Source organism: Equus caballus, chromosome 29 (genome assembly GCF_041296265.1).
Source record: "Equus caballus isolate H_3958 breed thoroughbred chromosome 29, TB-T2T, whole genome shotgun sequence".
In the NCBI taxonomy this organism is placed as follows: domain Eukaryota; kingdom Metazoa; phylum Chordata; class Mammalia; order Perissodactyla; family Equidae; genus Equus; species Equus caballus.
Window position 1 is genome coordinate 21,891,519 of NC_091712.1, and position 26,646 is coordinate 21,918,164.

Here is a 26,646-nt window from a genome sequence, read left to right on the forward strand (position 1 = left end):
CCCCTTTGTGGGTGGAGTGAATGGAGTGTGTGTGGAGGAATATTAAACAGAGGTCACTGGGGGTCATTACACATCAAGGATCCCTTGGAGAAGCTGAGAAAGGAAAGTTATCTCCTGGTGGGGTGTCAGGCTTGGTTCACTGAATAATGCCCTCCCCCACAAAGAGGTTCACATCCTAATCCCCAAAACCTATGAATATGTTACCTGACATGGCAAAAGGGACTTTGCAGATGTGATTAAATTAAGGATCTTGGGATGGGAGATTGTTCTGGGTTATCTGGGTGGATCCAATGCAATCACAAGGGTCCTTATAAGGGAAAGAGGGAGATGAGAGAGTGAGAGCCAGAGAAGGAGATGTGTTGACAGAAGCAGAGGTCAGACAGAGAGAGAGAGAGAGAGTTGAGATGCTACACTGTTGGTTTTGAAGATGGAGGAAGTGTCCAGGAACCAACGAAGGCAGGCAGCCTCTAGAAGCTGAAAGAGGCAAGGGAAAGGACCTCTCCTACAATCTCCAGCAGGAATGCAACCCTGCCTGACCCATTGCAGATTTCTGACCTCCAGGACTATAAGATAATGAATTCATGTTGTTTTAAGCCACTGTTTGTGGTGATTTGTTCCAGCAGCAATAGGAAAATAAAACATCAGGTGGTTTCAGGCTGTAGTCTTCTCTGCTAAATTTTACCCCTATAAATTGAGGAAGGGCATTAAAAAAATAAAATACTCAAACATGACTAAAACCAAGATGTTTAAAGACAGTTTCTTAACATAAATCATTAGTTTCCTTTAATTCCATGGCTACTGCTATGGTTGTGAATTGTATTCACTGGCTTCCAATCTGTACTTGCTCTTTGTTTCCCTGTTATGAAGCTCCACACACGCACACACACACACACACACACACACACAACCAGTTGAAACAGGAAAAAGAAAAGTTCTGTAGTCGATCTGAGGTCCACTATGACTCCCCGCTTCCCCTGATGTCCCCTTGTCTCTAGTCTCCCTATAGACCCCTCTTTCTCCTCCCCATCTCTACTTCCCCCACCATCAGAGAGCTTCTTGATCTTTGAGGCAACTGTCCTCCAGACCCTCAGCTACTCTGACGGAGAGAACATGAAGGAACCATCTTAGGAATTACACGCCAGGTCATGCTTACATACGCCTTTCAAGAACAGGTCTCTGGTCCATTGCAGGGCCTGTGTGGCAGGAGAGTTTGGAACCAAGATGTTGCTCCAACAGCTACAGTGGGCTTTGAGCTTGTGTGCTGCTTTACCCCGGCAAGTGAGAGAAAGCTAGAAAGCCTAGCAGGCTGAAGCTGTTTAGCTCAATTTATGTGAACAAGATGGGCCTTTGTCTCAATGCCTCAGTGGTCATAGGGAGAATGGCATTAACTCTTTGAAAGCCAGGGAAGGAACACGAAGTACTATGCCCTGGAATACCCAAGCTCTCGGCGCCCTGCCTGGCCAGCAGCCTGGCAGTAGGCAGGAGACTGTGCTTGGCTGAGGCAGATCTGGCCCAGAGATTGGATGTGACAGACCACTAGGCCATTTCTCTACAGCAATAAAACTTCTGGTTAAATCTGCCAAAGGTTAACATTAAATAGTTCAAGCACCATGGAGGTAGAATATCTGATCAGAGTTTTCAAACAGAAAGACTGCATCAACAGGATACTTTGGAGTTTTGAGTAATGTAGGTACAGCATCAGTGGTTCAAATGAGCTCATAATCACTCCGCCCTCTATCCTCCTTCCCTTCCCCCAACATGCAACATTATTACAGAAAAACGAAGTGTAGGAACTAGGGGTAGAAGCATTCTGCTTTCTCTTTGAGGGTTTTCCTGAATTTCAGAAAGAAAGGAGGACATCTCATTTTACCCTCATTCTCTCCCAAGAAGCATCTTCTGGAAAGAGAACCTCTGGGGATAAAGCTCTTCCAAATACCATTCCTTCAGCTCAGGCTTTACAGAATATATCCTTAAACTTGGAAAGAACGGAAACACCTACATGCTCAGACGTGAAGGCAATGAGCCTGGGAACAGCGGCCATTCCTTTCTCCTTGACTTCCGGGAACATCTTAAAGCGTGCAATCAGCATGGCATACATGTTAGATATGGCGCCACCTAAAGTGCACAGCAACACACAGTTACCTTTTCTAGTCATTATCAATGTCACTTCACATGCAAGACACATTCCTTATTTCTGCCGACCCAGAGGCCTCCTGGGATACAGAAAACCTCCTTATTGACTATTCTCTGAATTGAATCCTCAGACTCAGGCACTAGCTAAGAGGGTCCAGAGAAGGAGCATCAGGACCAACACAGGGCAGATGCTACCTCATCTCCGCACTCCATGTCTGTCACCAAGGGGATCTACAGTTGATGCTGCTCTTGCTGGAAGCCCTTTGAAGAGGTTTTTAAGAACTAAGAAATTGTTGCCTTCCTTCCCAGCTTGCAAGTACGGTCATTCTGCATTAAGCCTGTGAAAATTCCACTTATATCCTGATGGAGAAGACATTTCTTTTTGTTTCAGCTCATGCAATGCCTTGCACTTAGACTGAGACAAATGAGTTGCTGTTCATGACGTGCACTATAACTCAACAATTTTTATAGAATGAGGATACACATCTAAGCCCATCTTATCATAGTCGTCTGTTAATTCCCCCCAAACAGTTCTTCCCTCTCAAAGACATCGTTGAAATATAATTGTATTCATTAACAAAACTTTATTTCATAATTACAGGAAAACACACAACTAAGGGAATTTTAAGTTCATCTTGAATTTCTTTTCCTGTGTTGCCCTAAGACTGTCAAGGATTTCATACCATAAGATTAGTATTTTATAAGTAGAGTCTCATTTGACAAGCAAAAAAAGTGAGCTTTTCTCCAAGATTGTTGAAAAGTTTAGGATTTTAGCTATCAGGGGAAAAGACAGATTGTTGTGAATGCAGATGAATATACAGGCATGGAAGTTGTAAGACCATGAGACAGATTGAAGGTACTATCTCCCCCTCTCACCCAAAGGGGGATGCACCCAGGTCTTGCCAACATGTGGGTGCTTTGTGTTCCCTTCCCTTCTGGTGGCTGAGGAGTGGAAGGGCTCTCTGAGCCAAGCTGAATAGCCAACGCAGGGCAACAAGTTTTCCCTCATGACCCCTGGGCACTGATGCAAGCAGGCAGCCTGATATAGAGGCTGGCTCCATCACCCGGATCCTGGCTCCGTCATCAGTCAGAACAAGGCCAATTCCTACCTCTTCTGGACCCTGGAGACTTGGGACAAGCAGAATCCAGGTCAGGCCTGCTCTGAGTAGGCACCCTATCTAAGAGGCTGACTGTGTAGGATGCTGCTGGGGGGGACCAGCTTTTAAAGGGTCTTCCACTCTAGCTCATGGTCTCTCAGTCCTGGCACTTAATGATATTCCTGGCTGGGTAATTCCTCGTGGAGGGGCTGTCCTGTGAACTCTAGGATGTTTAGCAGTATCCCTGGCCTCTACCTACCAGATGCCAGTAGCGCTACGCCCCCCATCCCAGTAGTGACAGCCAAAAATGTCTCCAGACATTGCCAAATGTCCCTTGGCAGGCAAAACTTCCCCCAGTTGAGAACTACTACCCTAGGTGTTCTTCTCACAGAGGCTGGGGAGAAAGGAGGACAGAAGAAAGAGGGAAAGATGTACACAAAGAGAGCAGGTTTCACAGTGCAATTATCCAAGAAACCTCCAGCTCTGCCTCCCCCCTCAGTCATTCTCTGTCTAAAGGTTCAGCAATCCTGAGAGGGATGAAGAGGTTTCTGGGCCTCTGGACAGAGCAGCCTGCATTGTGCAACACAGGCATGTGACAGATAAATGAGCCCTGCCTGCTCTTATTTCCCGTGAATCTTCCAGGCAAAGGATACGCAAGCAAGACCTGAGACATTCTGAAAATCCTGTTAGATAGGAAAAGCTTTGTGACTAAGCAAGCTTTCCCTTTTTTTCCCCTCAATCCTTCGTGACTTGCTGAGCAGTGAAGAGTGCTCCAGTTCTTTCTGGCTCTCAGGTGTGGGTGACATAGCACAAGCAGATTTCTTCTAGAAGTCCCAAAGGACTTTCCACGAAGCTTGAAGCCTCTGGATGTTATGGATGGAAGTGTAGGGCAACCTGAGCTGAGCTATATATTCAAGTCACAGACCTAACTCTTCATGTTTAGTCCTAGGCAGCGGGACTTTCAGATCTCAGGCACATAAGATGTGTGAATTTCCTATCCCCAGTCATTAAATTGTGAGATCCTCTAAACTAGGAATAAGGTTAGACGCTACCTAGAAAGCCATCCATTAGCTAAAAAAGATGTTATAATCCATCTCCCTTCTGTAACGCCTTGTAGAAAGTGGAGCAGAAACAGGTTGCCAATGGCCTTGTCTTCTGTCCTCTCCTCACTTTACAATGTCTACATTACACTGTAGCATGACATCCAAGGCTTCTATCTTGGCGTGAGAGCATGTGGGTGATCAAGCTTAAGTCTCCTCTACTTGATCATTCTCCATCATTGATGAGGGTGGCAGGGCAGGCCCTAAGTCCGTGCCTGACTTAGCAGAACTGCCAAGAGGATTCTTTCTCTGGGTGTGTATTTTCTGGGGCAGGTGGGTTCCAAGATGAGCCAGGTAAATTAGGCCTGGCTTAAGCGCCCTTAGGCAACTTTTCAGGGTCAACAGGAGAAGCTATTCTTTCCCCACTCCTGGGACCATTAAAAGAGAGCCCAGGATGCTCTTTGTTCCCTCAGGGACAGCTCAATCACACAACCAGCCTTATAAGAGCAGGAAGAATAAAGGTAGAAATGATGTTGATCTCTGAACACTACATAATTCCTCATGAAAAATATCTTAAAATATCATCAGTTCTAGACAATGATGACAAAGTTCCCTCAACAGGGGATGGTTTTCCAAAGGAAAACTAAGCCCTGAATTCCCTACAAAATAAAGGCTAGCTTAAAATTCATCACAGCTGGTGTTCAGTGACTTAAAAAAAAAAAGGTTAATTTTCCTTGCCATTTAACTAACACATTTTCCTTCAGCACCTGAGAAAATGTGCTGTACCTTTAAAAACATAAAATAAAATAGCAGATCTGATCTGGGAGGTAAAGCTACTTACTTTAAGCACTGGCCTTCAGGCCACTGTTGCTCATTTATCATTTCATCTTTTTGCCTTTCCTTTATTTTCTCTCTCTCTCCTCATCCCCTCGTCTTTGCAGATTTGCTGAAGAGAGTCACGACCTGGCCTTTGCTATGCCTGACACAATGGCAGGTGTGGCTCTGGCCTCCCCAGCAGGGCCATCTCAGAGTACCTCTCCCTAGGGAAGTACCCACCCCCTCCTGCCACTGATTTGGTGACAGTCTGCACACCAGGTTTCTTTTGCACGGGTCAGTGACTCTCTCTTCCCACTGCCTTCCTAACTTCTGTTTCTTTTCTGCATCAAACCAAGGTCACACACAGACCCAGGAGCCAAGGGCAGGCCTTCTCGTTTCAGGTTGATTCTCTCAGCTGGAAGAGGTGTAAATAATGGAGCTTAGAATGCAATGACAGGATGGAAAAGATTGAATGTCATGATAAAGAAGAAAAGGAATGAGAAACCTCTTGAAGAAATCATCACCTTCTTTTTTAGCTCTAAGAAATTGTCTCTGGAAGCACTCTCTGCCCACTTTGAAATTAGTGTAAATCAGCTTTTCTGCTTGTTACGTGAAAGGAATAGGGTACCTAGGCTCTATTAAGTGGATCTGCCTCATTACACACCCTCAAACAGAGAACACCTTATTAAATGAGGCTACGCCTCTCCTGTCACTAATCCTGGGAAGAGCATCAGAGAGTGAATTCTCTTATTAGGAATCTTTATTCCTTTGTTCCACAAGATCCATGCATCTTCTGTGTAGGATCACAGTAGAAGTACTGGGTAAATATCATCTCTGTTTACGCTCTTTTTGAACACAAACAATTAATATTCAAGCATGGGGTAGTTGGCTTGGAGCTGTGTTCAATGGTCTTGTGTACTTAATCCCACTCATTCTCTTGATCAACATACAGCCTATTTAACCTAAGCAGAAATATAGAGTAGATATTCAATCGTTCCTGTGTTCACAATGAGGCATTGCATGTCAAAAGAAAAAAGCACAGAGAGAAGTGGAAATATCATATACCAGGAGAAAATATTCCATCGCCAGAGCCTCCTGGCCAGCCAATGATTTCTCTCATTTTCTTTAATGTGACATATTCCAAAAGCACGAATACTGGAGCAATTTCATAGGTGAACCTGAAATGTAGTAATGGCCACATTTTACGTATGTAACCAAAAGAAATAATTCACCATTTCAATATCTACAGAACTATTTCCTTTTTCAAAGCCTACATTCACAAACGTTACAATAGCATTCGGCACAGAGAAAATTATGTCTTCTAAAGGGTTTGCTCATTTTTCTATATCCCGAAAGTCAAGAGCTTCAATTATTGGCTTAATGCATAAGGATCATTTATCATATTGAATTAAGAAAGAACATTGCAGATTAACATTATTTAAAAGACAACATCTGGTCTCATTTCTCATTCACAGAATACATAATTATAAATCCAAAATGCAAAAAAAAGAAAGTCGCTTCTGTGTTTAAAATTTTTTGCATAGCTTTTATTGCATTACAAATACACCAGTACTATTTTCTAGTAAGGTAGAACAACACTCACATACTTCTGAAGTTCATATCACTATTTCGGGGACTACTTAATAAAAGAGATTTTCACGTAAGAGGTAAAGACTATGGAATGTTACTAATAATTATCCTGGATTACACAAAACCATATTTAGCTACTCACATGTTGGTGTTTGCTGTTGATGTCAGCCAGTCTGCTGCTAATCCAACCATATCCAGTCCAGTGGAAAGTTGATTGAAATATCTAGGATGCCCTGAATACAATGGAACACCAGAATCAGGACTGCATCCAGTGAAAATAAATGCCTCTTGAACACATCTTCTCTAGCTAAAGAACCTTGAAAGATCCTTCAGTGACAGGAAATCCATATTCAAAAACCCAGGATGCACACACACACACACACACACACACCCCCACCCAAAGGAGTATTTCCTCTAACAAGACAAACTATTTTGGGATTTGGTATTTCTTAAAACACATTCTAAAAATCTTCCTTTAAACATACCCTATAAAAATGTGGTTTGCAATGTGGATGCTAGTTTATTTCCTACCGCTTCTTTCAATATATTGCAAACTCAATATATTGCAATATAACATATTTACAAACTCAAATGCTAGTGTAATCCAAAGCTATTCAAAGCCAGGCTACTTCTTGTTTACACTCATGCTTCCTTTTTGTTGAAGTTTTTCTGGGACTCAGTCATACCATGACATCCGCTAGGCATGCCAACATTCATAATAATATCAGTGACAAATAGCAGATGATTACAAAAGACAAGGCACAAATGAGAAAATAGGACACTCTGCTGAGTGGTTTGCCCTGGATTCAAAAGGTGATGATTGTCTAAAGAAGGCATGGACAAATCTAATTCTTGTCAATTCTTTTCTGTCCAAATATTTGATTATAAACAGCAGAACTCCTTCATAGTCATGATTTAAAATAAAGCTGAATGCAGTCAACGTCACTGTCTTGTCAACAAGATACATGAAGATATAGTCAATGGACTGATCAGTCCACTAACAAGGCTTATCGAATTAACTTCTGGATTTCTCTCAAACTCTCTAAAGGGGCTGACATCCCAATACTCCTGAGGCTATTATTTAAAATGTGATGATAAATATCTCATTAGAATTCCGTTTCCTTGTCTTGCCCCATAAAAGCCTATCTATAAATCCATGATTGGCTTAGCAGCAAAAATTTTGGAAGATGAACAATTATGGAAATAGCATCTGATAAAAAGGCATCCACCACTTACTGGACACCTGTCTGAAACCTGGGGGATGTGATAGTCTCTCATGCCAGCAGGGTCACACAAGATAAAGGGAGGCAATGGGGAGAGCAGGGACAAAAGTCAACACAAGGCTTATCTCCAGGATGGAGTGCTCTCTTATCTGCCTCAGGCATGTGGCTAGACAATTAGACACTGAGAAAAGATAAGAGCTGGGAAAGAGCCTGCTTTAAAGGGATTGGGATTTGTGCAGCTCTCGCTCATTCTCCGGCATTGTTTTGCCTCCTATGGCCTTCTAGCTCTGCTCTTTTCCAGGCTGGCTGATGCTGACCCCATCAGTTTACGCATCCACAGAAAGTGGAACAGCCTTCTTTGCTGCTGCTGCTGCTGCTGCCACCTGGAACAACCCTCCACTCCTCTCTGCCTCATTGACTCCCCATTTCATTAGAGCTCACAGCTGAAATTATAGCCATCTTCTCCCTCCTGATGCCCCTTCATTTCTTTCCTTAAGTCATTTCTTTACAGCGAGGAAATTAATAAGGATTAGCCAATCTATCCATTAATCTACTCTCTCCATTCATCTGCATTTTCTGGATGAATCTGGCGTCTATTATCACACACTATTCAACTCTATGGAAACTTTGGCATAAAAACCTCTGCACAAAAATGGAGAGGGATCCCACAGCGTGTGCTGCGTCCAGGATATCGGACGGCCAAATCCACCCCAAAGACTACCTATGGGAAACCGTGGAAACAAGTTTGATGCTTTAATTGCTTGGCTCCCTTCTTCAATATATTTTTTTGACCTTGGTTTGCCTTTCACTTGACTCTTTCCTGCCTCAAAACTTTTGTACGCTGATAATGATGTGAAAATATGGAGGGAGAGAGTTTGACAAGTCAGACCAACGTTTCCTTTTGATTTTGGTAGAAATATTATATTTGCTCTCTCCCCTTGATTCCCACAGGCTGCTGGGGAATCCAGGCAGGGTTCTTTGAGAGAAAGGGTGTGAGAGACCTGCACTGGAGCCTGCCAGCTGGCCCAGCAGCCCGGACTTCCAGCTGCTGCCGCTGCCGCCCACACCGGGCCCTGTGCTGCGAGCGTGAGCAGTGAGCATCCCTGGGGGGGACGGGGGAATCCGGCGGTCACGCGCTGCCTGCGCAGCCAGGGAGACAGCGAGTTTGAAAGGTGAGATTAAGGTGCTCTCGCCTCTGGGACGCTCCCCATGGGCCAGGGAGCCAGGAAGGATGCGCAGCCCCTGCCATCAGCCCCAGGCAGCTCAGAGCCTGGTGTCCGCAATCAATTGAGGGCCCGAACAGTCGGCCCAAACTGCTGTCTTTGTACCGGCCACACACACGCAAGGACCGCCTCATTTATTCCTTTGTCTGATGGTTCCGTTAAAAAACTCAAGGCAACATCAATCCCTCTACACCCCAACCACCACCACCACCAAATCCAACGACGCCCCTCCCCGCCTCCACCCCCTCAAACGCTAATTATTCCAGAATTCTATCGTTCCCTGCAGTTTTCCGTTCCAGCATTTCTAAAAGAAATTTAACAATACACGAAGACTTCATTTTAAAGTATTCCCCCACTGCCCCTCACTCCTCTCCAAGCTTGGAGCCCAAGTGGAAATTAGGTTAAGGCATCTCAGTAGAAAGCAAATGATAATATGCATTTTACTAAAGAATCTCCCAAGAAGCATTAAGATGCCTAATGATAGGAGGGATGGTAACTACTTCACAGACCCTAACAGTACTAGTTGTCAAATACAAGTTATAGCACAAAAATGTATAAACGTGCCAGTCAAAAAGAGGTGTGTGCTGTTAATTCTTTGTGGGGGTGGGGGGAAGACCAGAAGACTGATTATGTTATGAATAATATTGATATTGAATTAATATTGATATGCCTTGCTTAGAAATCCAACTTAATCGGTCATATTTTTTTCTGAACTTTAAATGTAATGCATTAGAGCTACACTGAACTAACAGTTTCACAAGCATTATGGCAAAATCTAAGTACTGAATTGGCCCCTCTGTTCCTGACACGAAATGGACATTGATAGACAGAACCATTACTTTCATTGACTTGCAATTCCCATGATCTTAACTCTTTAAATTGCATTTCAGACAGCCCCAGCTTCTAAGGCTGAAGCTATGAAACATTTTTATAGATTCTTTTTGGTTTGGTAGCAATAAAAATAGCAGGTAGCAATTTACTATTAACATATTTAAGTATTGGGTTAAGGGAATGGATCAAAAAAACTGAATAAAAAGTATTGTTCTGCTTGCATCTACAGATAGATGAAAAGCCGGGCGGAAAAACATCGTTAATGCCTAGTAGATACATCATGTGGTTCCTCAGGAACATAAATGAGAATGATATCTAATAATTCTTCAAAAATCATACTCCACAGACTGAGTTTGATGGAAATAGCTTAGTTGAATTCCTTTCCCTATGAATCTACCTTTAAGCCTATACTCTCACAAACATGAGATAATAGCACAGTAAATCAATTTCCTAAGGCTGCTTCTCTGCATACCTTTCCTCTCTATTGGTATAAAGAATGTGCAAAAAACAAAAAACAAAAAAAGAGCTAAAAATCACAGAGCAAACATTCTTAAAATGCTTTTTGTTGATTAGAATGATACTGATAATTCATCAACAAAAAATTTGCATTATGAAAAGATCAAGTTTTTATAGTAAGTAATGTACATGTAGTATTTTGCATTTTTATTTGTTTGCAAATGTTTTAAAGGCTACAAATCAATTTGGATCCACAAGGTCTCTCCCAGACATTCATTCATACTTATTTTTATTGCTTTAATGAAGTGTAGTGCCACCATGTAGCAGGATGATTAGAGACAATGTAAAAAAGGAAGTAATGGGGTAATCATGACCTGAGGAGATGAATAGCTGACTTTGTGCAAATAAAATGAAAGCTTAGAATGTACCCAAATAAATGTTACACCTGGGGCTATAAAATGGACAAAGTATGAAGAATACTGTGAAAAAGCAATAGTCAGATTTTTAAAAATTTGCCCCTAAGGATATCTGATTCCCCTCCCCCCCTTTTCTTTATCTTATATACAGAGTGACTATGAAGCACACACATCCTTGTGTAACACGGCTAGTTTGTATTGTGTTTTTTTGTGTGTGTGTGTTTCTTTAAAAATAGAGAAAACCCAGAGTTCAAATCTGGAGTCTTGGCCATTTGAGACAATGTTAAAATATTACTCGTCTGGTTCAGTGATTACATAGGATAGTTTGTCCAATTTCTGGCCATTTCTATCTCAAGGACATTACCAGCACTACATTGGTATTTGGGCTTTTGTTTAGATCACATCTTTTGAGATTTGATTTACTTACTTCCTTCCTTGCTCCATTTTGGGTCCCTTCAACTGGCCTCTGCTGACAAATGGTTGCTTCTAGATCAGGGGTTAATCTCCATCGCCAAATCCGTGCAAGGCAAAATCTGACCATTTATACTTAGATAATGTTTCTGATATTATCAATCTCAGAAGCGTTAACACATTAGTAAAGGATGCTTTTGATTTTAATAATTCTAACAAGGACTATTTTTTAAAAAGTGACAAAAATAACTTTCTTATTTGGAAAATATTAGTAACTCCATAAAACAAAATATTTTTATAGAAAAAAATTGTAAAAAGGAAAAAGCTTTATTCTGATTGGACAATACCTGTTTTAATTGCATATTTTAAAGTTGTTTGGCAATGCATCAAAATTTCCTCCAGATTTTGTGGTTGGTCTGCCAATTCCCAATTATACTCTTGAAGGAGCTCATTAGGGTAATGGAAGTCAATCACTTTGGTTGATCTATCGAAACTTTTCACCACATACTGAAGCAAAATGTCCATAACATCTTGCAGAAACGCCAAAGTGGGTCTTTCTCCGTCACAAGCTGGCAGCAAGTCTAAAGAATGGAATCAAAATGCCACATTTTAATTTTACTATGAAAATATCCAGGTAAGATCTTGACCCGACAATTTCTCTTTGAACTGAGAGGTTTCTTTCTTTTTTTAAAAAAGCTTTTGGAAACGCAGAGCATTTTCCTTAAAGGGGAGGTATTTTTCAAAGACGAAGGAACGAGAGAAATTACATTTCCCCTCCCACCCCAAATTAATTCTTGCATTTCAATTCATCACTTATTGTTTGCTTTCTTTTTTAAAGAGAGTGTGCTTGCATTTATCTATTTCACAGGATTCGTCCTAAATGTTATTTCTCAGTAAATCATCTTAGATGATTATGGAAACACTTCATGTCAGAAATGTTTGGGGAATGCCTTTGGGCCAACCAGGAGAAGTGGAACATGCCCTGTTAGGATATCTGGCCTGTTACGAAGGCTCGCTGTTTCCAAAGTCAGCGTGTGTGTGTGTGTGTGTGTGTGTGTGTGTGTGCGCGCGCGCGCGTTTGGGTGACCGGGTGTGTAAGCGCAAGGGAGTAAAATCGCGCGCAGGTCTCTCGTGAATAGAATCGTTCTCCTGTGAAATCGGAGCTACAAATTACTCTTGTGATCTAAAGACCTAGAAGGTCTCAGCAATTCTGAGCTGGAAACCGAGTTCCACCTGAGGCCTCAGCGGCACCAAGAAGCCGACGTCGAGCTCCGGCGCGCGCGGGCGCCTCGGCCACCCGCAGACCCGACGCTCTGCGGAGGGAGGCGCTGGGGAAAGAGCGCGGCGGCCCCAAAGACCCCTCGGAAGGCGGGCACCAAGCGCCACGCTGAGGCTGGGATCCGGGTTCGGACCGAGGAGGCGAGCCTAGCGTTTCCGTATTTCAGATGAAGATTTTCATAAGGTCCGCCTCCGCCCTCCAACTGGATGTCTCGGGTTAGGCTCCCGGCGCCGGGTCCCTCCTGAGTGCGGTGGGCGGGGCAGAGCGAGCGGCAGTGGCTCCAGGGGGCCCCGCGACGCGCCTTTACCTGTTGCGTGTAGAAACGCATAGTTGACATCGGCTTTGGAGCAGCTGCAGGGCTTCTGGTTGCAGGAGCAGGCGGCCTTCCGGGAGGTGGCCCGCGGGGGCTCGCTCCCGCCGCTCTCCGCCGCCTTCTCGGCGTCTCCGTAGAGCAGGGCTGGGAAAGACACAGAGCGCGCCGGTCAGCCACCCGCGGGGCCCGGCTCCCTCGCTCGCGCCCATCCTTTGACAAAAATCTGCGACTCCGCTGATGGGGATGCGGAGGTGAGACGGCAGCTCTGCCCTCGCGGGCCCAGAGGCGCCTGGCCAAGTCTGCTCCCCTCCCCCGGGCACTGGCACTCACCGCATAGCTTGTTTCCGATGCCGCCGGTGAACTTCTGGGCCACCTGACACCAGGCTCTCGCTGCAAGGAAAGACAGGCAGGAGGACAGCGAGGCAGAAAGAGAAGAGCAGACGGACGTGTGAAATTTCGTTCTATGTGAACAACGTCAATAAATCCGGGGTCCACGAGGGGCCGCCTGGGGCTCGGTAGAACGGGCAGGTGCGGGAGGTGCGCGGGAGCCTGCCGGCCCGGCCCGGCCCTCGGTTCGCTGATTTGTTTCCCAAGGAGAAGCCCACATCGCCGCCCTTTGCACTTGCCTTCCAGGTGCCAATCAGTCAGGCAAACTCCCCTTCCTGCCTCGCTCGGGCGAGTTTTCCTAGACACTGAGGCTATCCATTTCCTCGCAGGCTCTCCTTCCAGACCAAGAATTCTCTCCTCTTTCCCATTTTTCCTTTCCCCACCAATACTCCATTTCTCTCCAGGGTCCAGACACCAAGATGGTGGCAGTGCCCCAGGCCCGTGGAATTCGGTGTCGAAGAGACGCCTCCGTGTTCGGGGGGCTCTCCCAGACTCTGGCGAAAAGGGCCCGATATTTCTTTGGGCTTCTTCCCCGGGAATAAGGACCTGCATGGGGTTTGGTGTTTTGGACCAGCAGGGACCTACCCCAAGACCAGGGCGAAGCGTCTTAAGTTTACTGCTGCAGATGGGAAAACCTCTTTCGTCTTCCCCCAGCCCAGCAAACTCCAGTCCATCCGCAAAGCTTGCCTGCTGCAGGTCCCGGTTCTCCTACCTGTGCCAGGGTTCTCGGGATCCCCGGAGCCATCTTCAGACCCAAAGGACCAAAAGCCGGAGCCGGGAGATGCCATCTGCGCTACGAGACTGGAGCAGGCAGCCTCCGAGTGCGAGCTGTCGGCGAGCTGCCCTCGGCTCGGCCCTGCGCGCGCGCGCGCGTGTGTGCGTGTGTGGCGGGAGGAGGGCACCGCACGGGGACCTGCGGGGCCGCGCGGCAGAGTGGGTGTCACACAGGGACAGGGAACGTGCGTGTCTCTGAGTGCGTGCGCGCGTGTGTTGGGGTTAGGGCTTGGAGACGCGGCAACGTTCTGAAAGCGGTGGAGGTTAAACAGGGAAGAGGACCGAAGGGTCTTCACAGCCGGCAGATGAGAAAGCACGGATCGCCCGAGTGATTTTGAAGGAGAAGGAGCCCGATAGGGATGGATGAGGGGGCGGTGGAGGAAAAAAACGGGAGAGGGAGGGTGTTGAATCGTGAGGGTGCGAAGTAGGTAGTGCGCACGAACTGGAGTCAGAGTGTGTGGGTGGGAGGCGTGCCGCCGAGCCCCGGGAGAGCCGGAGGCGTGAGGTTGCCGGCGGCCCCCGCCGGCGGGGATGCGCTGTCCAGAGTGCTAACGCGGCTCACCGCGAGCTGGCCTCAGCTAGGGGTAGACCCGAGAGACCTTGGCGAGGCGGGAAGGGTGGCCGAGGCGAGTGTCTTATATACGCATCGATTGGCATATTGTTTGAGATCTGGCCCCGGCTGCGGGGAAGGAGACGCGGTTCCCATTCGGGTGCTGAGGTCGCTGTGACCTCGAGAGCCCGGGCAGCTGGGCAGGAATCAGGATCGGTTCTGGAGCTTGGGGAGGGGACGATGGGGGAAGGGCGCCTGCTCACTGATGGGCTCATTTCGGCTCCTTAGTAGAGCCTAATGCCTGCCTACTGAGCCGCGCGGTCCCCGGAGGCGCACTATTCCTGCGCTTCGGAGCGCGGTCGCCGGACCCACTGTCCAGGTTCAGACTGACGGCTGGGGAGAGACTGCTGATTGAGGCAATTAAAATCCATGCTGGAGTCTATCCCCGAGGACCTCAGGCTGGGGAAAAAAATAAAACGAACGGAAACTTCTTGGAAGGGGGCGAGGGAGAGCAGCTAGAGCAGGCAGGATTGAAGGCTGAGGGGGGTGGGATCGGGTCATTTGGTGACCTTGGCTCGCGGAGGCATGGAATGGCCCGCTGCTTACCCGTGACGGGAATTGGTGTGTGCGTGGGAGGCGTGCACAGTTTCCAGCTAAGCAATCTGAGCTTTCCAAATTCGAGGCGGAAAGAAGGCATCATTTGCGGGGCCCTCGTTTTAGAGGGCCTCAAATCAATGACCTTCCCCCACCCCAAGAGAATCTTCACGATAGCGTGGGTTGGGGCTGGCGGGAGGGCGAGATTCGCTATTTCTGAGGCCGGGTGAGAAGGAGTTTGTCCTTTCCTGAGAAACTCAAAATCTCTCCTCTCTTACAATTTCCTTTCTCTAAACGTTGCTAAACAAAGGAAGGGCGCCCTGAGAACTTGAGGGTCGCCGAGTTCGCGTTGCCTTCCTTTGGCAGTCGAGATCAGCGTCAAGTACATCTTGCCGCTCCTGGACTCGCTGAGAAGGGGAGGAGGAGCCGGGGTAGAAAGGGCCGCGTCCGGCCTCCCGGGGCGCGCATTCCCCGCGTGCTGCTCCCCTTAGGCGAGCGCTTTTCACTTCCATTCTGTTCACAATCCATTCTTTCTTTGACCTCTTGAACCGAGTCACCCAAGTTGCTGCCAAAGCAGACACTCAGGATCCTCAGTCTTGGCTACCACCCCTCGACTCTCGCTTAGGAAGGACGTCGTGGGGGCCGCGTGCAAGCCCATGTCCTGTGTCCCCACGCCCGCGAAGCCCTGGTCAATTGTCTCCACAAAGCTTTGTCCTCTTCCCACGTGCCCCAGCCAGGAGGATCCGTAGGATCAGCGCCGCTGCCGCCGCGCCCAGGCCCGGCAGTGGGGGCGGGGAAGGGCGATGGCAGGGCCCCCCAGGCTCGGCGTAGAGCTGGCAGTGCCGAGAAGCCAGTACCAGGCCGCCGGTGCGCGCGGGGCACGAACCCAGGCCCCAGTCCGGCCGCTTTTTCCGGCGCTCCCGGCTCCAGTGCTCCGGTGGACCCAGGTAACAACTCCAGGGATGTAAGGACTTCGCGGTTCCGCCGTCCTCGCCGCGGGCAGGGCTGCTCCGCAGCTCTTGCTCCAGATCCGAGTCGGAGAGACCGGTTCTTTGTTTAAATCCAGGCCGAATCCTGCCAATGTTTTGCTTCAAGCCGTCAGGCTGGCGCTGCAGAACTTTTCTACTACCGAGGAGGGGTCGACAATATAAAGGTTCTTTAAAACAATTGTTTAAAACACACACAAAGCCCCGAAGGAAGAAGTGGTTTAAAGCACTGGGAAGGCAGAAATCGCAACACCTGGATTTAACGGATTTTTTTTTTTTAAACGCAATGACCTAAAACGCTACCGTTTAAACTCCACTGAATCCCGTAGCTCCGGAGTACTTTGAGTGTAATGGAGGTATTTACGCTTTTTTTATTTAACACACCCTACTTCAGATGCACACGGGGATCCGATTTCTCTTTTTCCTCACGCCGTCCCTCCCTAGACGGCAATTTGCTTTATAAAGATTTCCATTTCGCCAAAGGGCCCACTCCCCCCTCTCTCGGGCTGGGGGTTGGAGATAACAAAAGAGCTCAGGGAGGTAATAATTACAGTCATTAGTTCACAAAGGAGGCAGCCACCGAATGGGAAGGGGAGGCGGCCAGCGCTGAGGAAAGGCTTTCGAAGGCCCCTCCTCGGATAAGGGGGGAGAGACCCGCGCTCCGGGGGGGCCGCCCGCCGGCCGAGTTCCTTGGTTGACCTATTTCTCGTCTGTGGTTCAGCCAGAGATCGTGTTGCAGTCCCGCCAAAGAAGAGTGCCTGGTACACGTTTTCCCTGCTGTGCTCCCAGTGCTTAAATGTCGAAGGACAGAGAAAGAAGGGGAGATGGAAAGAAGGAGAGAGAAAGAAAATGGAGAAAAACAAAGGAATACAAAAGGAAAAGGGACAATAAAAACACTGCAACCTTTCACCAAACGTTTGCCATTCTTTTGTCCAGTTCCACTTGAAAGGGTGGGGGCCGCTGAGGGAAGGGGCCTGCTGCCTCCCCATCCAGCAAGGGCAGGGCCGTGCTGCCAGGGCTCTGGGCTGCAGGGGCCACTCCGGGAGGGAGCCTGGATTGAAGAAGGGGCCTGGTAGTGAAGCGAAGCTCGACCCTCCACCCCCCACCCCCGCCCCGGGGCCTCCTGAGGGTGGGTGGACGGGTGGGTTGGGGCGGAGCGGGCCGCGTCACCTCGGGTTGCAGATATACCTCCCCACCCTAGCCGAGGCACGGTGCCCCGCGGCGCTGGTTTCGCTGTGCTCGGCCCAGCCTGCAGCCCGGAGTCTGGAGCCAACGGTCTGGACAGCAACCGGGGTGGCTCCTCCCTCTGAGTGCCAACTCGAGAAGAGGCCGAGGCGCGAACCCAGGAAAAGAGCAGGGCCTATAGCGCACCTGGACCCCGAGCTCAGCCCGCCACCGTGGGAGGTGTGCCCTCGCGGGGGTTTCATCTGTAAAATGAAGAGGCACGACTCATCTCTGGGGACCTTCGGGCGCCAATGCTTTGGGTTGGAGAGAACATTACACCCAGTGGGCAAGCGGCACATCAAACGTTATCAGCCGGCCGCACGCACCCTCACTCCCCCCTGGGCACGGGGTTCTTGGGAGCAGCAGCCGGGGGACCCCACAGAAGGGACAAGCCTGTCCCAGCCAGAAGCCTTCTGCAATTCAGTCATCCATGAAATCACCGCGCTCTCTTCTTTACCCTCTCCAGGCCGCGCAGACCAGGAGGGAGTCAGCTGCATAGAAGAGCTTAACCCGGGTTTTAAAATAAGATGCAGTCAACTGAAGAATGCGAACCTCTGCCCACCCACTGCCCTCCCCTCCATCTCAAATACAGCAAAATTCGGAGCACCGGAGATGGTCTCAAATCTCCAGACTAGGAGAACCTAAAAAAATCTGACAGTTCAGCTCAGTGGCTGGACCAGAATTTTTACAGGCGGGCCAAAGCCACCCACACTGGTTGGGAAGGCTGTGTGGGTGTGTGTATCTGTGAATGTGCGTGTGTGCCCGCCGTGTGTGGGCGAATTGGGGATTTGTCGGGAGGCCACGTTTGTGTCGTAAGGGGTTTTAACTCGGATGGTATGTTTGTTTGGGGTGGCTGGGGGGCGGGGTTGTACGCTGATGGAGACAGAAGGCTCCTCACTACCCTCCCCGGGGCAGGGCCACCTGCACAACAGGACAGCAGGAGCCTGGCCCCGAAGGGGAATATGGCGCACCAGCCCCGAAAGCCACGGATTCTATAAGGTACTTCCTTTATTAAGTAACTTGAATAACCAAGAGAAAGCAAAGCGCGAGTCTGAGATGAAATTCGTCTTCAAAGCTACACCCCACCCCGGTTCCCCCCTACCCAGGCTTTGTTCTCTTCTCACAGACTCAGTGTCCCGCGGGCCTGGGAGAGCCAAGATAGGAGAAATCTTTGAAGTCACTCAAATGACAAAGGAGGGGTCGGCGAGAGCTCAGGAGCAGTCGGGTCCACAGAAGGACTCGCAAATAAGTGACCAAAGAGATGCATTGGGGGTCAGGCACAGGGATGCCCCAACTGGCCGGCTGGTGGCAGTGCAGGGTGCGGGAGGGGTCTCAGTTCTCCGCCTTCGGAGCCGCAAAGGCTCGCCCGGGCCCTCGAGGGGCAAGCGCAGCGGGCAGCCCCGCCAAGGTCAGGGCCGCGGCTTCGGCGCCTGGTGGTGCCAGCGCCTGACCGTTCCCCGCCTCGGCCCCCGCAGCGCGCAGTCTCGGGCACGTTCCGACGGCGGTGGCTGCCCAGCAGCCGGGCTACACCTGCTCGACGAGGCGCCGGCGCTGGGAGGTTTTGCGCAGGAGCCTCCTGTAGTCGTAGGGGCTGGCTGCGGGCCCGTTCTCCTCCTCCTCCCGGCTCTCCGCCGCCCGGCACCTGCGAGCGAGACCCGGGCCGGAGCGTCAGCGGCACCACCGCGCGGAGCGCATCGCGGCCCACCCGGAGGTAGGCGGGTTCTCTTCCCCACACCTCCCACCAACCACGGACTCTTAAACACGTCACATTCAAAACAGGATAGTGGCCAAACGTTTCTGCCATCATTTTCTCAGCAGGTTTTCAAAACTCCTCCGAGTGCAGGAGCAGAAAGGCTGGTAGAACCTGGTGACTTTGGACGACAGTTAAGTAAAGGGTCAGAAGGTGTCGTTCAAAAAGGTGAGCTTCGTTTGTCTTGAAATAACTTATAACCATAAACAAAGATTTATTTTAGTACCTTGATTAACACATTCTGTCAAACAGGAAAAGTCAAGGTGCCTAAAGAGACAACAGTCATTCTGCATTTTAAAACTGCTCAAATGTTTCTAAAAAACGCTCTCCCCAAATCTGACCAAACACTGTGTCAGCTTTTTCAATGTTTTCAATGAGGCTGTTGGGCCAACTTTCCTGAGCCCACTGTTGGGAGACCCTGCCGACCTTCCATTCTGCAGCTTGCCTAGGGAAGCGGGCTGTTCTTTCTCCAATAACATCTTCCAACACATAGTCTGGCCAAAAGTTTCTCTAATTGTCCCAGGATGTCCTTTAGAGCTGGTTTTTTTTCTATTTTTGTCTTCTATTTTAAATCCAGGATCCTATCTTGGTTTCCCTGCTGCATTCGGTTGTTTTGTCTCTTTAATCTGCCTTAGTTTAGAAAAATCCCCTCCTGAAGTTACCTTGCTCAGCTTTGTTAGATATCCCTTCCCTCTAGAATCAAGCTCCTTGGAGACAAAGATCACACCTTATGCACCGATGTATACAACCCCTCTTCAAGCACCCAGCATGGGGCTTTGCATAGGGAGGCAAGACAGAGTGGTGGTTAAGGTCACTGACTAAAATCAGAAAGGCCTGTGTTCAAATTCTGACTCCATCACTTAGTACCTAGGTGACTGTGTGCAGTCACTAAACTTTGTAGATAGACTGAGCCTTCTCATCTATAAAATGGGCAATAACAGTAACTGCCTCACAAGGTTGCTGGGGGATGAAATGAGATAATAATGGAGTGCCCAGCACTCAGTCAATGCTAGGTAAGCACTCAGTCAATGCTAGCTCCTAGCATTCTTATTAACCACATATGCATAGACACCGCTGGAACACCAGGTGGTACTTACGGGATACAATGCTTTTACAGCAGCTGTGCATTTGCTGGTGGGGGAAGGGGAAGGATACACGGGAGAGGAGGCAGACTGGGTTGTTAAAATGGGGAGCAGGTAAATCAGCGCAAAGCAATTTGAGCAGGGAGTGAAAAACCTTGGATTTTAGTTTACTAACTCAGTGTGTGGCTTTGGGCAAGTCACTTAATCTTTCTGGCATTTGGTATTCTCCTGTATAGAACTCTGTGGTTAGACTAGAACATCTCTAAGCTCCAACATGTTATAGTTCTGGATCCCAAGATGCAAGAATACATCTTCTTTTGGAGACAAGGGGTAAAAATTATAGTTCAGGTAGACTCTGGAAAAGCAAATAAAGATAGTAGCCACCACTTATGGGCCACCTCCCCTTTGCCACGTCTGGCTCCACACACATCATTTCATTTAATCTCTAGCACAACATGCTGAGGCAGTTATAAGTAAATCCCTTTGCAGATGTGGAAACAGCAGCTTAGAGAGGTCTAGAAACATGCAAGGTCACTCAACTACTAAGGGCGGAGTCAGGATCCAAATCTAAGACTGTCTGACTCTAAAACCTCTTCTCTTAACCACCATGTCACACTCTCAAAGAGATGAGGGAGGGTGCCTGAGTGCCCCAGGCTGACAGGATGTTTGCTTAGGGTGTTGGAAAAACAGCTTTTTGTTGGCTGCCATTGCTCCCATTTCTCATATACCACGTTTCCATCTTATTGTGTGCCCTCAATTTCAAAACTTCGCAAAGAATTTGGAGGGGAAAGAAAAAAATTCCCAAAGTAGTAAGTGAGCTACAAATGGTTTAAGTTATTTCATGTCAAACAAAGTTGGTGGTAAAGTGAGAGATCAAATCCAAAATACATATTTCTATAAGAATCTTTCTCCCAAATATTTTTTGGTCTGACATCACTGATTCTGAGAAATTAGACAGCATAATTAAGAAACCAGTAAGTGACTAAAATTACATTGGTTAGAGCTTAAACACAGACTTTGATTATGGTTTATTGCTTAAAACTAGGATGACCATATAATTTATCATCCAAACTGAGGTACTTTTAAAAGGAGGTGCTATTAATGATTACACCAAGAAAGTCTGTATAAACTGAGATTGTGCTTGAAAAACTGGGCTGTCTGATTACCCTATCATTATACTCATGTTTTTACTTTTAAGCAACATACCAATCATAAGGTGTAATTTTCAGTAAAAGTGCTTTGTTATTAGTCCACACACAAGATGAAAGTGCTTTAGAAACGGAATTGTGAGGATAAAATTGAAAATGCTGTCTTTTAACGTGCAGTTTATTACCTTTCATCGGCCTTAAAACACTGATTCTGGAGTTCTCTCTGTTGTCTTCGTTCTCTTAAACTAGGGTTATGTTCCTTTGGTCCAGAACGACTGGGCAAAAATTCATTATAATAGAAATCTTCCAAATCTAATAATTTTCCCTGACTGTAAATGAACACATAAACATACCATAGTATGAATCTAACTTTCTACTCACTTAAACTTACAGGATACTTGTTTCTTCTTTTAAAGTATTTTCTGTAATTTAGGAGTAATATGCACATGCCAATAGAAACAGGAGAAGTCTTGAAATGCGCCAAAACAGTATTTCCTAAATTAAAAAGAAAAACAAAACCCTCATCTCTTACCTTTGAGAGAGCATTACCTGCTGGAGCAGCTTTTCCTGGTTCTATTGTGTTCAACTTGGCACAAAACTAGTAGTTACTAGACAGCCGATGATTACAATGCTTCAGTTTGGCCAGTAGAGGTCAAGGTTCACAACCGACCCTTGGGCCACTATGAGAAAAGCTGACCTTTATGTCATAGCACACAGCATTTTCCAATTTTATGTCATCAATACATTGATGCACACAATGTTTCATGGTCTTACCTCCTTCACAGGTAGCCTTCTGTCCTCCCCTTACCTGTTGGGCTTTAGGGGAGTAATTTCTGTGCTGGATTTTAGTTCCTGCACATGACATACACACAGGGTGTGTCCTCAACCACTTTGATTCTTGGATTTACTCAGCCCACAGTTCTGGTTCCTGTGGGACTCAGTATCTGTAGTCTGATGGGCCTTCATTGAGGTAAACAGGTATCAGTCTGGAAAACTACCAGGTTCACAGTGCTTCTAGGGAAAAGTGCTTCTCAAGTTACGGATATTAATTTCTAAATCAACTCTCAGAATGCCACCGATTCATAAATCGAGAACTCTGTGTCTACTGCAGCTTAATAGAAGAAGCTTCATCTGCTACTGGCACTGTCTGGAAATTAGTTGATTGAAATAGTGGTATAATATTAAGATAGTAAAGCATTGGTGGGCTGAAATATTATAGGAGGAGGGGAATAGTGTGAATTTAAGTGTGCCACACCTGCAGGTGACACAAGGCAAACAGGAGTTTGGGGAAAGAAACTTTATGGACACGGGCATGTTCAAATCACTTAATCAAAACCATCTCAAAGGAGCAAGAAAAGCAAGTTCTGTATTGGGACAGTACAACTCAATTCCAAAACTATTTGAGTTCTTGGTGTATACCTTGCAATGTGCTAGCTCAGTATATTTCCAATAGGAAAGACCTTATAAATTACATATACATCACATATTTATAATACAAATGTATTGGGAGCACTCCACTTTCCAAATCTATCCACAAAAATAGGTGATTTTTAATCATAATTTGAACATACAGATTTATATTTTGGTTTGATAAGATGACTTATTGAAATCTATAAATAATATTTACCTATCTTTCCTTGGTCTTCGTTTTTCTTCTTGGATTGACTTCTAAAGGGAATAGAAAAATTTTTAAAATCTATGGAATAGTATGATCTTAATGTAATTTATATATTACCATAATCTTAATATGTAAGTACATATTCTTATAAAGCTAATTCAGGACTAAGCAAGTGGATATAATATTTTTAAAATCTAAAGAAATATAATGTATGCACTAATTATGAATTTGTTATTATTTTTACCAGGACTGGACTGGAATTAATCTTTGCATTCTATGTGAAAGAAGAATTTACCACACAGTGGCCAGTACACATAAGATTACATAAGGTCTGTCCACCCTACAAATGGGAACAAAATGTTAGAATTTCCAGAAAATCCATCCATCTATCACAAGTGCAGTGGTGATTCAGGCCGGTTAATGAGGCTTCTTTGACGTCTTGCTTACATGTCATCCTGGTCTGCAGGTAAAGCAGATGATGGCCAGTGGGGGCAGGTGCAGCAGTCCACAAAAGGATGGAAAGGTGACTTCATTAACCTGGAGGAGCCCATTTTTATGGCTTAAAAGTAGCAGCACAGACGATATATACGTTCATTGGCAAAATGTTTTCACAGTTGAAAACTTTATGTATCAGGGCACAAATTAGAATATTTAAGTATAGAAGTAATCAGATATATTTTTTTTTTTTTTTATAAAGATTTTATTTTTTTTTCCCCTTTTTCTCCCCAAAGCCCCCAGTACATAGTTGTATATTCTTCGTTGTGGGTCGTTCTAGTTGTGGCGTGTGGGACGCTGCCTCAGCGTGGTTTGATGAGCAGTGCCATGTCCGCACCCAGGATTCGAACCAACGAAACACTGGGCCGCCTGCAGCGGAGCGCGCGAACTTAACCACTCGGCCACGGGGCCAGCCCCGTAATCAGATATATTTTAACCAATACTTCAATCTAAACACTAACAAAATGGCATGTCATCTTGTCTTATATACAAAGTGACATTACCTTTTGTATTGTAACATTAGTGCTGTATTTCACTGTGTGCTAGCTCAATATATTTGAGCTCATATATTTATACGTTGCAAGAGCATATATGTCTTTTAGGCTGAGAAAACAAACCACCTTGAACAAGCTGAGGATATTATAATTGTGGAAACCCTAATGTAGATACCAAATTGGCTGGCACCATAAAAGTGCAAGATAATAAAAACAGCAATCAATAATGGTGTGCAAATATTGAGAGTTTTCCCCAGTATTTTTAGACACATTAAATCATTTTTTCTCATGATTTATCATTTATAATACACTAAATGTCAGATGAGTCAAATAGTGCATAGTTTCCTTTATTCTTATTTGTCAGGATTTTAGTGGGTGGATGAGGTAGAAGGGAATGTTTAAATGCATGAGGTCTGGGAGTAGCCCATTCAGGAAACAGTGTAAGGGGCAGGACACCAATTACATTCCTGTCCTCCTCCTCATTTCCTATTACTTCAGATTCTTGGTCCAATGCCCTAGGCTAGGAGGTGCTTACAAATGATTATATTACTAGCATAGGTACCTTAGTGGTCCAGTTATGATCCCCGGGACCAGGGTGGTGTTTGTTGTGGTATTTGTTGTTGTTTTAATATGATGGGAGGTCCTGACTCCTTGATCTATTATCTGAAAAAAAGTTTCTCTTGATCTTGGTAACAATTTTCTACAATCCAAAGTTATGCTTACTTGATGGCATGATGTTGAGTGACAGAGATCCCTTTTATACCACCAAAAGTCAAATAATGTTCTGCCCTTGAATTCTCAAGCTGGTGAGGACCCCTTTTTATTCTAGATCAGCATTTCTTTCTGGGAGATGGTGTATATAAGTTGGTTCTCAGTTACAGGAATTCTTAGAAGAGGAAATACTGTCCAGGCTTATTTCACTCTTGGCCTGTGCTAGAATATTCTAATGGAATATAATCCAATAATATATTTTTCCCAAAAATTATTTAAGATGGTTTTAATAGAAGCAATTATACAATCAAGGTAATAAAATAGAAGTTTAAATAAGGAACAAAGAGGACAAAAGTGTGTTAAGAGGGAGAATACATTTGTCTCTGTTTCCTAGTGGCTAAGCCTAAAAGAGAAGCACAGAGCTGTATTCCTCATCATGAAGGAAGGAAGGACAGGGTACCTCATGGGAGAGGATATAATATGCATTTTATATTAGGAGCATTTCCTGCTAAGACAAACAATGTTTTCAATTATAGTTTTGAAATTACAAATGACAACTTGAAATTTGAAATGAAGATAAAGAAGCAAATGTCCTTTGGTAGCTTCTTGTGGAACTGGAGTAAAGAAGAGAGAAAGAGAAGGAGATAAAGATAACCCAAGGAGGAGACTTTCCGGTGAGGGTATTTGTTGAGGAGGCCTTTGAAAGAACAGAGGTCTTGGCTCAGAGGACTCCAAAGAACCTGTTCCTCCGTTAGCTACATCACACTCCCTCCCCGTCCCACCAGACATAAGGAAAGGCATTTTATGACAAACTTTAAAATTCATATCCATTACGTCATGGTGGATACAATCTTACATCTCCTTTGGAAATATGCTATTTATTTACGGTCTTCACAAGCAGGAAGAAAGTAGCCAAAACATAGGAACAAAAAAGACCTTGGAGTGGCCAAACTACTTACTGCTGTGGTTCAGGGAAAGTACTGGAGAAAATAATAAAAGTGGAAGGGACCTTTGATATGACTGTGTTCAATTACTCATTTTTGGAGGAAACTGTTGGCCCTGAGTCACTTTTGCTGATGGCTGCACAGCTCCTGAGTGTCAGAGCATGCACCACACACCATTCCAACACACCATCCCAACACACCATTCCATACCATTCCAACATACCATTACGTCACACAGCATCAGACCACACACCATCACAACAGGGTGTGTGTGCTTGGCTAACGTTCTCTCCTCCACAGGCATGCTTCTGAGGCTCAGCCTACTCTTATTTTGGACACAACAATAGCAATATTTCCCAGATGGAAGAGACTAAGAGTATCGAATCACAGAAGAGAGCTGGTATTGATGTTAAGGCAGTCAAAGTGACCATAGTAAGAAGTGACATCCAAGGAGAAACAAAAGCTAAAAACATAGGTAAAACAACTGAGAGCACAGCTGTTTGTGTTGGGCAAGTGTGAGGCAGGTCACTTCCACAGCTTGGCAGCCCCCAGGGATAATATACTACGTAGTGTGTTATTTACCAAATAGTCTTGTGGTTATGAGCAACACACTGTTCCAGCAACAGTGGGTGTGACACTGAGCAAGTCCCTGCCTTCATAGAGCATATGCGCTGCAGGGGAGAGTCAGGCAGGAGACAAATAGATAGATAAATACTTATAAATGCCCTGAAAAACATGAGGCAGGTCCAGGAGGATGCAGCGAGGTGGGGTGCTGCCTTGCACACGGCCATCAGGGAGCCTCTCTGGTAAGCATAGATCTGAACAAAGTATAAACATTTTTGCTCACAACAGCAACCTTGGGTCATCAAGAAAAGGTTTAAAATGTGCAGTATAATATATTTTAGAAAGATTTCCATGAAAACCATTTAAAATTACAGAAAGTATTTTGATAGTTAAAAGGAGTGGTGCCCCATCATAGCTATAAATTTCACTTACTTCTAACACCCTGAATCCAGGTAAGGCCCGGATAAATATGAGCACATGGTGTGTTTTCACTTATA

At 46.1% G+C, this 26,646-nt stretch overlaps 2 protein-coding genes and 1 long non-coding RNA gene across 22 annotated transcripts in view; 1 reads left to right on the forward strand and 2 right to left on the reverse strand.

Moving 5' to 3' along the window:
* The window catches only part of GAD2 (glutamate decarboxylase 2), a 78,723-nt gene extending 64,630 nt beyond the window's left edge, over window positions 1-14,093 (reverse strand). Inside the window, exons 1-7 of the mRNA XM_023635319.2 lie at window positions 13,928-14,093; window positions 13,159-13,218; window positions 12,823-12,972; window positions 11,584-11,817; window positions 6,819-6,909; window positions 6,152-6,264; window positions 2,000-2,115 (exon numbers count right to left, since the gene is read on the reverse strand). Of these exons, the coding sequence (XP_023491087.2) occupies window positions 2,000-2,115; window positions 6,152-6,264; window positions 6,819-6,909; window positions 11,584-11,817; window positions 12,823-12,972; window positions 13,159-13,218; window positions 13,928-14,003 (840 nt within the window). The 5' untranslated portion in view covers window positions 14,004-14,093. The remainder of the gene's footprint in view (window positions 1-1,999; window positions 2,116-6,151; window positions 6,265-6,818; window positions 6,910-11,583; window positions 11,818-12,822; window positions 12,973-13,158; window positions 13,219-13,927) is intronic.
* Window positions 14,094-16,346: 2,253 nt separating this feature from the next.
* On the forward strand, window positions 16,347-17,028 carry LOC138921336 (uncharacterized). The gene is made up of 2 exons (XR_011433845.1): window positions 16,347-16,475; window positions 16,841-17,028. It is a non-coding gene; the product is annotated as an uncharacterized lncRNA (long non-coding RNA).
* A 1,305-nt stretch (window positions 17,029-18,333) lies between these two features.
* MYO3A (myosin IIIA) overlaps window positions 18,334-26,646 on the reverse strand; it is a 218,021-nt gene continuing 209,708 nt past the window's right edge. For 7 of the 20 annotated variants that reach the window (XM_023632351.2, XM_023632350.2, XM_070254784.1 and 4 more), the window contains 3 exons: window positions 22,951-22,991; window positions 21,509-21,652; window positions 18,334-18,985 (listed from right to left, as the gene is read on the reverse strand). In XM_023632351.2, the coding sequence (XP_023488119.2) occupies window positions 18,868-18,985; window positions 21,509-21,652; window positions 22,951-22,991 (303 nt within the window). In that variant the 3' untranslated portion in view covers window positions 18,334-18,867. Of the gene's footprint in view, window positions 18,986-19,277; window positions 21,819-22,950; window positions 22,992-26,646 lie in introns of those variants that run through there. The other 13 variants (XM_070254779.1, XM_070254771.1, XM_023632356.2 and 10 more) reach the window with 9 other exon arrangements.